Source organism: Balaenoptera acutorostrata, chromosome 11 (genome assembly GCF_949987535.1).
Source record: "Balaenoptera acutorostrata chromosome 11, mBalAcu1.1, whole genome shotgun sequence".
Taxonomy (NCBI): domain Eukaryota; kingdom Metazoa; phylum Chordata; class Mammalia; order Artiodactyla; family Balaenopteridae; genus Balaenoptera; species Balaenoptera acutorostrata.
In genome coordinates this window covers 54,907,203-54,924,866 of record NC_080074.1, presented here as the reverse complement: position 1 = coordinate 54,924,866, position 17,664 = coordinate 54,907,203, and the positions used below count along the sequence as shown (strand labels likewise).

The following is a 17,664-nucleotide window of genomic DNA, read 5'->3' as shown; positions in this document are numbered from 1 at the left end:
GTGGAACTGCCGGACGTGTCTGTATCGGCCTACGCGGACACTCATGTGTGTCTCATTCACTATGGCATTCCAGGGCATCCCTGGTATAGAACTACTCAGTAACTACTAAAAGCTCAATAACTACTAAATATACAAAGAAAGGAAGGGAGAAAATGGATTTTTTCATTCGCCTTTATTTTTTCAAAGCAATATAGCAGTTTAAGAAGTAAGAATTTTGGGACTTCCCTGGTGGTGCAGTGGTTAAAAATCTGCCTGCCAGTGCAGGGGACACGGGTTTGAGCCCTGGTCCGGGAAGATGCCACATGCCGTGAAGCAACTAAGCCCGTGTGCCACAACTACTGAGCCTGTGCTCTGGAGCCCACGAACACAACTACTGAGCCCACGTGCCACAACTACTGAAGCCCACGCGCCTAGAGCCCGTGCTCTGCAACAAGAGAAGCCACCCAATGAGAAGCCTGGGAACCGCAACGAAGAGTAGCCCCCGCTCGCCGCAACTAGAGAAAAGCCTGCACGCAGCAACAAAGACCCAAGGCAGCCAAAAATAAAAATAAATAAATAAATAAAAATTAAAAAAAAAAGTTTTCCAGTTGCATTCTAAGTTATTTCCTTTACAAAAAAAAAAAAAAAAGCCTCCTATGTAATTTATAATACATACACACACATTCCCACCCCTTTTCAGGAATACATCTGCAATAAGACTAAGGAATATTTCAGAAGGTAACAAATTGGGAGTTTAAAGTTCACAGTTTCTCTTTTAGGATTTCACTAAAGTAGGCTCAATGTTATAGCCTCCTTTCTCTAAAGTTCTACAAACTGCTTTTTAATCATATTGCTTATTTTCTTTTTCCCATTTTCATGATCATATATAATGCCAGAACTTAGTAAGTTTTAACTGGGAAGGGTTCCTTGGGCCTTTCAACAAGTATAAGATTGCACCAAACAGAAATGTATCCACCGAACAACAAGCTAAAATAAGTCTGAAGGCAAGCAGCTTGTGTCCATGCAGCTGCAGTTGTAATTCCAGCACAGCTAAGCAAGGAGGTCAAAAAGCCAGAGCCTTGGTTTTAGCCCTATTGAAACAGGACCCACATCACATGCCCCTCAGCTCTGGGGGACCCACAGGCAAAACAGCCTTCGTGAGCCACGTAGGAGACAATGAGGCAGCCCCTCTTGCAGCAGGCTGACAAAGAAGGGGAGATTCTAGAGAAAACCTCCAATGTTTCCTGTGGAGCCCGACACAAGTGTTGAGATGTAAGGTAGGAAACACAAAGAATACCAAAGAATGAGGTTTGACACACTGGCACCAGCTCAAAGAAACCAGGCTTTGCATCGCACACCCACCGCACAAGCGCTCACAGTTTGCAAGCCCGCTTCACCGCTCTCCCTTCCAGATGAGCGCTTTCCATGAGAGAGCACGCAAAGTCGAGGGGGAGCTTAAAACGCTCAGTCGGCATGTAAGAGGAGAACATTAGAATTAGAAATTCTTTCATATCGTTTCACCTAATGTGGAAGAAGAAAATTAACCTTGGCTAGTATTTCTCATACAGGCTGACACTGGTGCCCTCACGGGGTCGGTAAGTCTCCAGGACATGATGGAGCATTGGTACCCTGGCGCTTCTGTTAGCTCTGGCTTATCGCGACCTATTCCTGGGTACATGTGCTCCCAACGGAGTGGTCTTGCACATTATATTATGAAGTTTTTAACTCAATTATCCCTCACAAACTAGAGGTTTCTAAGAATCCCTGCAAAGAAATTGCTGATAGAAAACATAAGCAAAAAAAGAACATGTCACACCTGGCACTTCCCACTCCAAGCAATGACAACTAGTCATATCTGACAATAATAATAACCATTCTAGCCAAAAGCATCTGATGTGCTCAAGGAGACAGTTGAAATATGGAATTATACTTGCGATTGTTAATGATGAATTGTGCCTTGAGATATAAAAGCTAATGGAAACAAGAAGTCTCTGCTCTTAACAAGACAGTAAATGGGTTACTGCATGAAAAACACACAGAACAATGCCTGGCATATAATCAACACCATGTAACTGTTAGCTGTTATATTTTAAAATATTGCCTTTTCATCTTTATTGCCTTTATATTTTACATACTTAACATGCTTTTATAATTGTTAAATATATACTAGATGGATATTCAGCAGTATGGCTATGTATCAATAAATGAACACGTATATTAAGGGTATATACTCAAAAATACTGTCTTTAACTGATGGCTTGGAGATGGCTACTCTAGAAACAGCTGTCCTACAGGGAAAAGTGGTGTCATCCTCCTGGTTGCCTTCCCTGAAGACACAGGTTCACCGCTCACTTCACCCTCAACTTCCCCTCCCTGTCCCAACCCACCAGGTATTCAGATCACCTGAGGACAGCATGAAAGGAATATCACAAATGTGGAAATCCCACTTTGAGTTAAATCCTTTGGTCAATTTTACAAAAGGCTCAGTATGAACATGGTACGCACTTGCCTCCCTCCTTTCTTGCCCAAGAAGAGGGATGACTTATTTTCCACTGGGGAAACAGAGGGCTGACATACTCCTCTGATCCCCACTATAAGCTACTATATGACTTGATTTCAACCAAGTTTCTGACCAGGCTTCAAGGTATCACAGCAAGGATGAGGGTGCAGAATTAGAGTAACTGTTTTTCGGCATTTCATCCACAGAGCTTTCAGTCACCAGTTCATGTGATCTCACAGCAGCACAGTATGAGGCAGAAGAATAAATCCGCTGATGATGAAGCTAAGATGTGTAGAAACGTCGTGACAAGTCCTTCCTTGGGCCCACGTTCTACTGCTGTCCACTTGGAATCATGCCCGTACAGCACAGTTAGTTGTTTGTTCTTAACATACGTCTCATTCTGACTAAATTATTCCAATATTTTGTTCCCTAATGAGAAAGATCTCTTATTCTCATATACGTAAAAGAGCACTGCTTCCTTCTCAGGATCTGATAATACTAAACACAGATTTCTTTGGTTCGATTCTTCCACTTTATGAGACAATAAGATGTAGGATAAGTATGTTTGGTTTTTGTTTTTAAATGGCAATTTAGTGCCATATGTAAAAACACTATTAAATAAAAATTTCTGAGAGACGAGAAGTATAAAGTTGGTGATCGTTTTGGCTAAGTTGTGTGATGGTTTATTCTAGACTCAAAAATTAGCTCGGGAATGTTCTCCAACTATTATTCTATACATCAAAAGTTTCTCCTTAAATTAGTTTACAGTAGAAACACAAGTAATGGGAAATAATATTGAAATGCAGCTGCAAACTCCACTGTTAGAATAACAACAGATAATATTAATTGAGCACTTACTACATGCCAAACACTATTCTAAGCATTTTTCATATTTTAAAAAATTAATTAATTAATTTATTTTGGCTGCGTTGGGTCTTCGTTGCTGTGCATAGGCTTTCCCTAGTTGCAGCGAGCAGGGGCTACTTTCTTTTTTTTTTTTTTTTAATTTATTTATTATTTATTTTTGGCTGTGTTGGGTCTTCGTTTCTGTGCCAGGGCTTTCTCCAGTTGCAGCAAGTGGGGGCCACTCTTCATCGCGGTGCGCGGGCCTCTCACTGTCGCGGCCTCTCTTGTTGCGGAGCACAGGCTCCAGACGCGCAGGCTCAGTAGTTGTGGCTTACGGGCCTAGTTGCTCCGTGGCATGTGGGATCTTCCCAGACCAGGGCTCGAACCCGTGTCCCCTGCATTGGCAGGCAGATTCTCAACCACTACGCCACCAGGGAAGCCCGGGGCTTCTTTCCGTTGCGGTGCACAGGCTTCTCATTGCAGTGGCTTCTCTTGTTGCGGAGCACAGGCTCTTGGCACGCAGGCTTCAGCAGTTGTGGCACGCGGGCTCAGTAGTTGTGGTTTGTGGGCTCTAGAGCACAGGCTCAGTAGTTGTGGCACACGGGCTTTTAGTTGCTCCGTGGCATGTGGGATCTTCCCAGACCAGGGCTCAAACCCATGTCCCCTGCATTGGCAGGCGGATTCTTAACCACTGCACCACCAGGGAAGTCCCACTTTTCATATTTTTAACTCATTTAATTCTAATAATCTTATGAAGTAGGAACTATTACCCCTAATTAGCAGATGAGGAAACTGAGGCATCGAGAGGTCATCTAACTTTCACAAGGTAACGTCTAGTGGGTGGCAGAGCTGGGATTCAAACTCAAGGCACTCATTATTGTTCAATCAGAAGGCTTTTTCTACTTGCCATGGTTTCAGGCAAACAATGGTCTTCAATAATTTAGCAAGGAAAAAAATGGACTATAAGATGATGAACAATTTCATTTCCATTGTGTTCTTCACCTGAATCAGTAAGAGCTGTTATCCAGTTTCTGAGCCGACAGGGGAGACTGCTAAATAACTCCTAATTCAAAACAGAAATCCTAATGGAAATGAGAAAAATTTTAGCATCAAATTATATTGAAATTATACATCTCAACATTAGGAGTTGTTCCTCCTTCATTTCATACGTTTCCAAGGAGATTTTCCTGCCATATTTCCCAGCTGCTAATGGATAAAGAGGCAGCATGTTACCAGTGTGTACAGGCTCGGAGGCCAGACTGCCTGGGTTGAACCCAAGCTCCACACTTTCCAGTTCTGTGCCTCGGTTTCCTCATTGGTAGAATAAAGATAAGACTAGTACATACTTATGTATGTATTATGAGGTTAAAGGAATTAATATTGGCAAAGCACTAAGATCAGTGCTGTGTCTGGCACATGAATGCCGAATATTGGGTTTTAAAAAAATAAGAAGAAGAAGAAAAGAAAATCTCAAGAGCTTATTGCTCTTGCCAATGTTCTTCCCACCTGAAGCTCTGGGGAAATCAGATTGCAAGTGAAACAAGGAGAAATTTCCATCTCAGCACCATTTATTTTCCTTTAGCCTTAAGATTTGCCACAGTGGGAAAATCTATTGAGGAACCAAGTTTGAGTTGCGTTCTCAGCAACTACGTACATCTTGGTCAAACCTGGTCTACAGAGTGAATCAATTCCCACTGAGGAGGGAACTGTAAAGTTATTCTGACATCACCCTGAACAATTCCTAGTTGTAAAGTCATTCTTCTTAATCACTGGCAAGAGTTCTAATCCCTGGAACCAAGAGATAAAGAGTTTTGAGAGAAACCACTGCACGCCAGCTTCAAAAAATCTAAGTAGATAAATGGAAAGGTTATGTTTTTCTTGACATGCTCAGAACAAAGACCTTAGTTGAGAGGGAAAATTTAGAGTAATAAACACAATGAGAGAAATAAAAGGACGCTCCTATTGTTTTTTATAGCTGACATCATTGCAGGAAGCAGACAGCCAAACGTGGCCAAATGCCCCAGAAGGCCTGCCACTATGGACCCACGGGAAACCTTCATTTAATGTTCTGGGGGGGGCTGACTGAGTCCTTCTTACAGAAAACAGATAAAAAGAACAGCAAATCTTCACTCCAGAGAGTTGAAAAAGCCCCTTCTCATTTCCTTTTTACCTCTCCCCACCCCAATTTGATCCTATTTGCCTGGAATTCCCACAGTGCTGCCCTATCCTCTGCTGAGAAAGATAATCAGCTTTCCTCTTCCCTGCTGATGAACTTGGCTGTGATGTGGACACAGCCATCTCCTGTTATTGTAATTAGACACTGAACTAACAGACACTGAAACCACATACTTTGATTTGTTTTGACTAAAACAACATAAGGGGGCTCTGAAGGAAATAAGACTTAGAATGCGTGTGTCCACAAGATTCGGCTTAAGCCAAAAATAACCACAAGATTCGGCTTAAGCCAAAAATAATCTCTTTCAAAACAGGGAGTCAGATGTGGGGGGAGAATGTCCTGGTTATTGCCACAATGCCCTATCTCCCACCCACACATCTTACATAAGATCATCTTAATACTAAGGTTATAAGATGCCCTTAAGAGTGAACTCTTTCTCCCTCCCCAGAGAAGCCATATGCTATGGTCCTCTTTTTATCCCATTCCTAGAATGACTAGGTACCTGGGAACTGAAAAACAAAAGCTCTTGGAAAAGCTGTTTTCACTTGCGGGTGGCAATCAGTACAATAAATAAAGACTTCTTAACACCTTTCAAATTAAAGGAAAGAAAACCTAGTAATGGTGATTAGTTCCCACAACATGATCAGGTGAATTAAAAAGGCTTCAGTAGGAGGAAGGCAGGAGGGTGCGGGGGGGGGGGGGGGGGCGGGGGGGGGTGTTGCCCCCAACAAGCTTACAGCATCTTCCCTAAGGGAAGATTCTATGACAATGTCTTTCAGAAATGCTGGCATTCTAGATTCTCTTCTTTCCTAGCTATACACCCTATGTCCCCAAACAAATAATCAGAGGCGTAGGAATGTTGAGAGGATTGCACATTGCCACAGAGTATCGATTTCCTACCTGCCTGACTGTGGGCTAAAGGTTCTTCAGACACCAACTACCCAACGTGATGCCGGCACAGGAAAAGTCCACCCCCAACTTGTCACAGAAAACATCCTTCTCTCCTTCATAGCCACTTCATATCCAGAGATCTCAAAACTTCTCTTCCTTATTCCTCGAAAGAGAAATGTTTCTTTCTTTATTTCGCTAATTATATCACTAAACTCTAAATTAAAAAGAAAAAACTAGATCCATTGCCAAGTATTTTTTAAGGGAGAATACAATCAGTAATTCACCATATCCCACTGCATTTCTTCAGGCTAAAAAAACACCTTGGAACTCTTTTCTTTGTATTCCTTTTAAGTTTTACGACTTCTCTCGAACATGGCTTCTTCTGCTCCTGACATTTTCCTTTATATGTAGATGGAACCTGAAATTAATTTGTATTTTCTTTCTTATAAGTAAGGTGCTACTGTCAAGAGCTCACCCAAATACAGGAAACAACGCTCCTTCAGCAAATGCCTCGTGGAAGCTACGAGAAGCAAAACAGAGTGTATGTTATTTTATCCACCAAAATCTTTTTTAAGTTTGTTTTAAAACAGGAGGGTTAATTTGACTCCTTTGGCTACACAATTACTTGTACTAATAGGATAAAATAATTCTCTATAAGTTGGCATGACTGACGGCTTAAAGCTGACAGGTACATACTGCTATATTTAAAATGGTTAACCAACAAGGACCTACCGTAGAGCACAGGAACGCTGCTCAATATTCTGTAACAACCTCAAAGGGAAAAGAATTTGAAAAAGAATAGATACAGGTATATATATCACTGAATCACTTTGCTGTACACCGGAAACTAACACAACATTGCTAATCAACTATACTCCAATATCAAATAAAAAGTTTTAAAAAATTTAAAGTTGTCTTATAATCTTTATACCAATCAATAATTATCTGTAGTGATAAATAATCATCTCACTGCTACCCAACTACCCTATGTTATCAAATACAAAGTTAGGCTCCTGCTGAATTGAATTCCTTGCACATCACTGATCTTTCTTTCTTTCTTTTTTTTTGGCCATGCTGCGTGGCATGCGGGATCTTAGTTCCCCTACCAGGGATCGAACCTGCGCCCCCTGCGGCGGAAGTACAGAGTCTTAACCACTGGACAGCCAGGGAAGTCCCCCCCATGTTTCTAACATACAAAAAAATTCCTGTGATAATTCCTCTTTTCATGGTGAATCTAATGTGATCTTACAGGAAAGTTTAGGCTTTCTTCAATCTCCAGGTAAGATGAAGGTGATATTATATGTTAAAGAAGTCTTGTGGAAATATTTATTTTGACTGTACGAAGTTTGTTGGGGATGAAGAGGTAGGTCGAAAAGGAGGGAGAAATTCATCACATGTATTCTGGAGAGAGTCCATGCATCTTCCTTTCACCATCCTTCATGCCTGTCAACTCTCTGTTTGCAAATGAAATAATGATGCCATTATTTATCCTGTTGCTGCATTTCTTGCTTATAATAGTATTTGCCATTTTTTCATCCTTATTTTTCTTGACCTCTCTGTGGCCCACAGCATTGCTACTTCTGCTCCGGACAACTCCCCTCTCTTCTCGGAATTCCTTTGGGCTTGTAACTCCTGAATTCTAAGCACCCCCTAGACTTGCTCTGAGCTCCAATCCCTCAGCTCTAACTTCCTACAAAACACTCCCCCCTGGAAAGTTAGCATCCCCAAAACTCAAGTCGCCATTTCCACCCATCTCCTCACCTTGAACCTGTGCCTGCCCCAGGGGTCCACTTTCAAGGACCAGCACCCAGTGGCTGAAACCTGGCATCTCCCACTCTCCCCTGCCCCACATAGTTGGTCACCTGGTCACCTCAACAGTACCTCTCACATCATCTCTTCCGAGCCTGCCCCTTGCTCTAATCACTGCCTTATTTCGAGCTTTCATCATTTCTCACCCAGATTTCTGCACGAGCCAGACTCCTAGGTGTCCCAGCCTCTAGGTGTGCTCCCCTGGTCTTCCAAGTCAGCCTCCCCACTGTCATGAGTCCGTTATGCCCTTGTCTAAGGTCACGGGCTAAAATTCCAGCTTATTAGGGCATTCAATGGCCCTCACGTGTGACACCTGCTTGCTGCTCCTGTCTCATTCCCCTCCAAGTGACTACACGTGCTCCCAAACACGGGAGGACAGGCCCCACGTACCCTCACGCCAGCCTGTCTCTGCATTTGCACGTTCCCTCTGTCAGGAGCTCCCCTTTCTCTTATTTGCTTGGTTAATTCCGACAGCTCAAATGTCACTTCTCCAGGGAGCCTTCCCTCACCTGACCCAGCCTCTCCCCTCCACTGCTCCCCAAGCCACCAGGGGCCAATCTGAGCTAGGCGTCCACACAACCTGGACTTTTTCTCTTTCCCCTAAAACTCACTCCACTGTAGCGCTGCTGCTTATCGACGCCTCCTCCCCTCCCCAACTCTGCTCGAGGGGGATGGGAATTGTACCGAGTTCATCTCCTCAGCCCCAAGGCCCAGCGTGCAGACTCAGAGATCAGCACACATTTGCCGGGTGAAGGAAGAGAATCACAGGGGGAAAGGGGGAGACCCACCTTACTTGTCTCCTGCGGATGTTTTCTTGCCCTGGGCCCTATGCTGTCACTGCCCTTTCCTCAGTGTCACGATATCTGAGTTAAGGGATGTCTTTAGATGGCAAAAATCACCGGCCTCTTTTAAGCAGTATATCCAGTGACCTCTGCTAGCAAAACTGTTCACTCAGCGTAGCAGCCAAAGTCGTGATAACGGCCTTGAGGTCCTGCCACTTTGCCTCACTCCTCTATAACCTTTCTGACAATGTCACCTGCAATCCAGGCTTTACTATGTCTGCTCCAGACGCATGGGCTTCCTGGCAGATTCTTTGAGAAACTGCAAGCCTGTTCCTGCCTCAGCGTTCTTACAGTTGCCTAGGATGTCCGAAGGCTCTTCCTCCCAACAGCGGCCCTTTCAGGTCTTTGCCCCAGTGTCACATTCTGACACCTCCTTTAACCACCCTGCGCCTCACGCTTCCTATTATTACTGCTTCCCTACTTTGTTTTTCTCTGTAGTGTTTATCTGCCTCGCTATATATTTGAATTGCTTGTCGCCGTCAAAGAACGCAAGCTCCCTGTAGGGAGGGATTGTTGTCTGTTTTATTCCCTGCCGAATCCTCAGCATCCAGTTCCTGGAACACAGCCCGCACTCAGTGAGTCACCTGGCGCACTAGATTATGCTTTTCAAGCTTTTAGAAAGCAGCACAAACAACAACAATGAAACAGACAACCTAATTTTAAAATGGGCAAAGGACCTGAACAGACATTCCTTTAAAGGAGATATGTCTGGCCAATAAGAAGCACATGAAAAGATGTTCAACATCGCTAATCATGGGAAATACATACCTACAATGAGGTACCACTTCACACTCATTAGGACGGCTATTAATTTAGAAAAACAGAAATTAACAAGTGTTGGCAAAAATGTGCAGAAATTGGAACCCTTGTGTACTGCTGGCGGGAATGTAAAATGGTGCAGCTGTTGTGCAAAACAGCATGGTGAAAAAAAAAAAAAAAAAAAAAAAAAACAGCATGGTGGTTCCTCAAAATATCGAACAGAATTACCGTATCACCCAACAATTCCACTCTGGGCACATATTCAAAAGAATCAAAAGCAGGGACTCAAACAGGTATTCAAACACCCATGTTCATAGTGGTAACATTCACAATAGACAATGAAAGCAAGTGTCCATCGATGGATGAAGGGATAAACAAAATGGTATGTATGCGCACAACAGAATATTATTCAGCCTTAAAAAGGAATAAGATTGTGACGCATCCTACAATATGGATAATCTTTGAAGACATTATTATAAGTGATATATGCCAACTACAAAAAGACAAATATTATATGATTCCACTTATAGGAGGTCCCTAGAGTAGTCAAATTCACTGGGACAGGAAATAGAATGGTAGTTGCCAGGGACGGGGGGGCGGGGAGGGGAAGGGGGAGAGAAGGAAGGGGTAGTTAGTGTTTAATGGGTACAGAGTTGCAGTTTGGGAAGATGAAAAAGTTCAGGAGACGGATGATACTGATGGTTGCACAACAATATGAATGTATTTGATGCCACTGCACTATACACTTAAAAATGGTTAAAATGGTAACTTTTATTTTATGTATAATTTCCCACAATTCAAAGGAAAAAGGCAGCACAGCTCTTGCCTTAAACTCTAATAAGGAGCCTAATATGTAAGGCAGGTGGAAGTGAAGCTGCCGTGGCCAAGGCAGGAATGCAACAGGAGAGGTGCCGGCTCTGCATGGCATGTCCTTGCTGCCTCCTAGTGGCTCATGGACCCCACAGAGGTTCAGAGCCGTCACAAAGAAGGGCCTTGGCTCCATCCTAAAGGGCTTATGCGCTGGTTTCACTGTTCTTAAGGAAAGAAAGGTAAAAAGTTACTCCTGGTTCCACTTCTAGGAGGAACTTAGCAACGAGGGAAAATGCCATCACCCACAGGCCTTCAGCCAAATGTCAACACTGACTTAGTTTTACAGAAATCACTTTATATCCAGTGGCAGAGACCTGCCAGGGGAAAGAGCAACATTAAGTCACTGGCACCCATACCCAATTATCACTAATGTCTCACATTTTCTGAGCCCTTTTCCATAAAAACTCAATCCTCAAAATAAGTCCATCAAGAAGGTACGAAAGACATCGTGTGATCTCCAGTTTACAAATGAATGAAAACTCAGTGGGCATTATCCGCAGAGGATTACAGAAGTAGAACTGACTTTAGCGTAATAATCACTAGCATTGATCAAGGATTTATTAATGATGACACTGGCTCAAGACTTTACATGGACTGTTGGATTTCTTACTTGCAACTAGCCTCTTCCACTGTATTTGGTAGTTACCATTATTATTCTTCCTTTTTAGAGAAGAGAAAGGGTGAGGCTCAAAGAATAAATAACTATCCCCAAATTGAACAGCTTTAAGCAATGGACTGTTCTGAAACATCTTACTCCAGAGCCCATGCACTTAACCAGTATTATTTTGTCCTGCCCATCGGGGTCCCTGACTCTCACTTTTTGAGAGAGGCCTAATCAGTGCTTCCTTCACCCTTGGAAGCAAGTACAACTGATGAATTTCCATAGGTTACTGTGTTTTCTAACCCTAAGTTGAACTAATGCTAACAAATCAGTACTCTTATTCCCTAAGCGCAAATGCAATAAGACACTATCACTTAGACTAAGAAGAGATTCCTAGATCCTTTACAATCCTATAAAAATTTACATACAAAAATATCCTAAGACCATTAGAATAAATAGTCACATTGGGGTCATCCCATTTAACGTCTCTTTTCTGTAGGACTAAATCTGCTGATGGACAGAGTGCTGATTATTCCCTATACTTTTCTGAGAGCTTCTTCAGAACTTTCCGAGGATGTCTGCTTTGTTCTCCAGAAATTGGAAAGTGGAGAAACGCTCTGTGGTTTGTCAACAGGGCATTCGGTCTGCAGGGCTGCCCCATAGGATGTAAGGGCTTTGGGCCAGTTGAAACAAATATTAATTTGGAAGAGCATCAAGCAAGGTTCCAACTAGGCAACTCTAAGGGGCAGGCAAGGGGAGGAGAGGGGCAGAGTCGTGTTAGCAGGGCTGCAAGCCGATGGCTAGAGTTCCTCCCACTCCTTCTGCGAGGCTTCCAGGGACCATCTCCTTCACAAAAACCTTGAAGTGGCTTCTTGAAAACCACCAAACATATATACTAATTCTTGCAGCAAAACTCATATATGATATGGGTGTTTTCTTCACTTTAAAGGTTTAGAACCTAAACACCAGCTGTTCCATTTATTTGTTTGTTTGTTTGTTTACTTTAGCCATGCTGCTCAGCTTGCGGGATCCTAGTTCCCCAACCAGGGATGGAACCCGGGCCCCCAGCAGTGGAAGTCCTAACCACTGGACCGCCAGGGAATTCAACACCAGCTCTTCCTAACTCCATGTGTCACCTTCGCTGTGACGCTGTGATACCCTGAGCACAGACCTGCCACTCCACTAACTCTGGGGACATGGCTTTTCTCTCTTCCATTCCGAACATCCCACGACAGGGCCACAGCGTGCGTGTTCCCCTCACCGGAGAACGGGGGATGAAGGAGGGTCTTACCGAGTTCTCCTTCAGCTGCAGCCCCTCCCCGTTGGGAAGTGAGGACCGTCTCTTAGCTGAGTTCCTGTTTGGGGTTGAGGTAACGGCCCCTGCTTTCTTCTTCACGGTGAGCACCTCACAGCTGGCTTGGTCTTCATTGTGTGTGCTCTTCCCGGCATTGATAACCCTGGAGGAGAAGCCAGAAAAGCCGGTCAGACAGAGTGGTGTCTGGAGAGCTGAGAGCCCGGTCCCTCAGGTCAGCCCAGGCAGGCTTCACAACTGGCACAGAACGAATGCCCTACTTAATGCACAGGATCTTACAGGCTTGGTGGAGTAAATGGATTTTTTTTTAATGTAATTCTACTAGCATATGTTAAAACATTTGCTAAAGCAATGTGCTGAGGTCAGCTCGCCTTCGCAGGTGTCTGATAGACGTGATCAACCCCACCAATCCATTTCTAGTCAAAACACTCGAGACAATCACTCTTTTTGCCAATTACATTGAAGACAGACAGCTGGCTCAGGGAATTCTGTTGCATTTCTCCAAGTGATAGAGCAAAACCACCATCAATCTTATCAAAGAACAAGGCAGTAATTTACAGCACACTGTCAAATCCAAGAGAACAGAGAACTATATTTCATGACTGCCATGACCACTTTTACTTTACACACGGAGAAGTGAATGGATCAAAGGTTTATTCTTTTAAAATTATCTTAACTCCTTTATCTTTTCTCATGTAGAATAACACTCCTCACGTTGCATCATCACAGCAGACTACGGGGCATGCTGATTTGTACGTCTGGCCCTATGATCTCATGGCATGTTGATATTCTTTGGCCTAATTACTAATGTTTTGAGCACAGGAATGCTTCAGAAAAACATGCTACATCATTCATAGACCTTTTTCTGTATCAGGTGACTGCAGAATGAACTCTTGGGTTTCGGCACCATTTTCTTATTAAGTAATTAAGCGGCAGCTAAATTAGTTTTCCTGAAAGAGAGCTCTCCTTGATTTCCCATTGGCTGTGCTTTCTTTCCAAAATTTCAACAGTGTCACAGTAGGTGACAGAGTGAGTGTGGAGGATACAGACTCAGTGGCAAGGAAAGAAAGATGCTTTTTTAAAAAATAAGGTAAGATAGATGGAAATCCACTTTAGAAGTGTGGTATATACACCACTCAGTCCTGTTGTACTCCCTCCTAACAATTAATTAGAAAATGATCATTTTCAAATGACTTTTTATAAAGAATTTTAAATTCTGAAATAATTATAAACTCAGAGTAAACTGCAAAAATAGTATAGAGTCTCATGCACCCTTCACCCAACTTCCCCCAAAAGCAACATTTTATATCACTCAAGTACAATATCAAAACAAGCAACTGACACTGATCCAGCGCTGTCAACCAGACTGCAGACCTTATTCAGATGTCACCATTTTTTATATCAAATAGCTTTCAGTATTGAAAACTGTATACATGCTACAATCAAACAGGAAACAGAGAGCAAATTGAGATCTGAGTGCTGTAAGACTTCAGGGAGTGTGTTTTGAACAGTCTTCTACCAAACCTTGGGATTCTACGGAGGTGTTTCAGATGTTTTAACATTTACTTTAAATTCATTTTTTAAATGTATAAGCATTTTGGAAAAAAGTGCAATAATTTAAAAGTTGATTCCCATCTGTTACATGTGAACAAATACATGCTAGTCTATATATTTTGGGCAGCTTTGGCATAATAAGCCTTCTATCTTTTCTCTTTGACCAGTATCACTTGATTGGAAGAAGATCTGTTTAAAAAAATACCATCTGAGGGACTTCCCTGGTGGCGCAGTGGTTAAGAATCTGCCTGCCAATGCCGGGGACAGGGGTTCAAGCCCTGGTCTGGGAGGATCCCACATGCCACAGAGCAGATAGGCCCGTGCGCCACAACTACTGAGCCCGTGTGCCACAACTACTGAAGTCCACGCGCCTAGAGCCCGTGCTCCGCAACAAGAGAAGCCACCGCAACGAGAAGCCCGTGCACCGCATTCAAGAGTAGCCCTTGCTCGCCACAACCAGAGAAAGCCCGCGCGCAGCAACAAGGACCCAACGCAGCCAAAAATAAATGAATTAAAAAAAAAAAAATTTGCAATTACTTATCTATATGTAATAGGAAAAAGATCATAAAAGTCATCTACTATCTCTGCTATTTCAAATTTCTGTTCACTGAAACTGCTTTATCATTCTTCCTGAGTTTATTATAAATTTCAACTTAACCATATTTTTATAAATGAAAATCTTTAACTCATTTTACACACGACAGTTTTGTATAAGATTCTTCTTTTTTTTAAAGTAGATTGTTGCTTACAGAATATGAAGATCATTGTCCTCGTGGCGGGGGTCCCGCGTAGGAGGCGGGGGTCCCTGCTGATCTCTGTGAGGTCAAATCTGCCTCTACACCCTCTCAGGGATGAAGGGAGGAAAAGGTCAAGGTCTAGTTTTCGGCCCCACCTTCACTCTCTCTCCTCTAAGGAGGAGGCGTTTTCCCAAGGTTTAAGAATACAATGCTGAGAACCTACTGTATAGCACAGGGAACTCTACTCAGTGCTCTGTGGTGACCTAAATGGGAAGGAAATCCAAAAAAGAGGGGATAGATGTATACGTATAGTTGATTCACTTTGCTGTACAGCAGAAACTAACAACACTGTAAAGCAACTGTACTCCAATAAAAAAAAACTTAAAAAGAATACAGTGCAATTCTTGACGACACGATGAAGACACACACTACCTGCATAAGACTATTAATACCACTATGCTTGCTGCCCAAGTTAAGTTATCCCAAGTTCCACAGCCAGGAAGGAGCGCTGCTGGGATTCAGAGTGAGGCCTCCTTTGACCCCCAGCCCAACCTCTTCCTATTATACACGGGGATTTGCATCAGTCGGTGGGAGGACCAGCTGGGCTGTGTGGGGAACCACGGAATAAGCAGATTAGGCAAGCTCGGGTCCGTGCCTGAGAGAAAGGGGATTCTCTCCCTGCTTCTCTAGCTACTGGAGAAGGCACCCAGAGGAAGGATGAAGGATGGATGGTTCAGATCTGCCTGTCTCTAGAGGAGCCCATGTTTAGTCCAGGTGTTTGCAGCTGGAGCTCCTAATACAGAACATGCATTTGTCTGGAGTTTCCCTTTCACGTGGATTTTTGGAGAACCAAACCAGGCAGAGGAAGGAGATTTGAAATACCACCTGCCTCTTCTCTGTCACTGATAGTGTCTTCCAAGCAACATGTTTGGGGCGGATGGTTTGCTGGATGGTGATGTTACACCCCCGTGGTCACCCACTAACACCTTCCCTAGGGAAAGCCAAAGTGGAGGCTCGGCTAGGAAAACAAGTTTGTGACAACCGTCCCCTCCACAGTGTCCTCTGAACAAGATCTGAGCTTCTATTTCTGGAACTTGGCATCACCCTGACCATTGGGACCTAAAAAAAAAACCTGACTAAAGCATAAGTTTAACAAAAAAAGCATCACTGATCTCCGATAGCTACATGCCAGGCTGACTCATCTGCCACTGCTATTTTCCAACAGTCAACAAAGCTACTATAATTACATAAATCACGAATCACTGTCCCCTGAATGTGCTGTATATCTCCTATCTCTCTTGGTGGATATTAAATTCCAAAGTTGACCTAACTTCAGCAAGAGACCCTAGAAACTTTATTTTATGCAAGAGAAACCCAGGGCCCAGGAATACTGTGGCTTACACAAGGTCACACAGCTAAAATACAGCAGAGTCTCAGCTCTTTCTGCTTCAGCTTTCAGTTGTTTTATTTTTCTATTGTGTGTGTATTCTTATCGGCACTTGGTTGAGAAGGCTGTCCAGCAATGACTCATCAAAGCCAGGGAACTGTGAAGAACAATCAAGGGTGGACTTCCTTTGCCATTTCAAGCAAATACAGCTTGTGAACGACACTGACGAAATATCAAAAAGTCAGAAACGTCAACCTAGAGGGAAGACAGCAGCCCCAAACCTGGAAGCCTGTTTGGTCAGATATCTGATTATTATCCAGATGATAGTCATTTTAATTAAAGCCAGTGCCTTTTTAAAACACACAACTGCTATCCAATATTTCATATTATTTCAAATTCCTGACTCAGTACAGCTTTAGTAGAAAGACCTGATTCTTCTCAATTTATTTTGGCTTTAAAAAGCTTGACCTCTATCAACTTAAATATTTCATTTTGTTCTTCAAAGGCAAATGCTTTGTTTACTAAATATATATAAAACCTCCAATTCCTCTAAAAGTAAATGGAGAAAAACTGTGTTTCCTGAGTTCAGAAGCATCATTCTGTCAATAGGTTCAATTTTTTTTTTTTAATGTGAGCAACTATATCAGTAGCTACATTCTCTTCTTATCATAGGCTCCAGCAAAAAGTCAGCACTATCTTGAGATCAACAGGAATGACTTCAAGATGTCCTTTCTTTAAGCAATACCCACCCATGATGCTTATTTTGAAGACTTAAAGACAAAACGTTGGTGGACCATGAATCATCATCTCTTTGGTGTCATTATTTTCCAATTTCCTACAAAGGGGGAGAACATCTTCCTTGAAATTAAACTGGAAGTAATAATGCACAATGGTTAAGATGATGGGCTATCTCCCCAGAACATAGCACATAGCAGGTGCTCAACAAACGTCTGCTGAAAGAATGAATGAAACCAGACAGAAATCAACTCTGCTACTTCCTAGATGTAGAGTAATAACAGTATCTTACACTTGTTGAGAACTAATCATGTGCCAGGGACTGCTGTTAGCATTTTACATGTAGTAATTAACTCATGCAATCCTCTGTGGACTCTAGAGTTGGCCACCACTGTTCTCCTCTTTTTAAAGTCACAACTACTGGACAGCAGAGTGTTTGGTCAAGTTGCTTAACTTCTGCAAACCTCAGTTTCTTAGTAGTACTTCCCAGATTAAATTCTGGGAGTTGCTAAAATTTATGTGTTCGGGAGAGGGGTATTAGTCATCTAAATTAAAGAATTGGGAAATTCTGAAGTTAGGGTTAAAATTTAAGTGGGAGAATTGTGAGACGATGAAGGGGAAAGTTAACTACTATGTCTTCAACATGGAAAGTTTACATCCAGTTCT

General features: G+C 42.8%; 1 protein-coding gene across 3 annotated transcripts in view; it reads right to left on the bottom strand.

Moving 5' to 3' along the window:
- Nucleotides 1-17,664, bottom strand: part of PPM1H (protein phosphatase, Mg2+/Mn2+ dependent 1H) — a 275,326-nt gene that overhangs the window by 155,906 nt on the left and 101,756 nt on the right. For all 3 annotated transcript variants that reach the window (XM_057556258.1, XM_057556257.1, XM_007179815.2), the window contains exon 2: nucleotides 12,565-12,730. In XM_057556258.1, coding sequence (XP_057412241.1) covers nucleotides 12,565-12,730 — 166 coding nt within the window. The remainder of the gene's footprint in view (nucleotides 1-12,564; nucleotides 12,731-17,664) is intronic.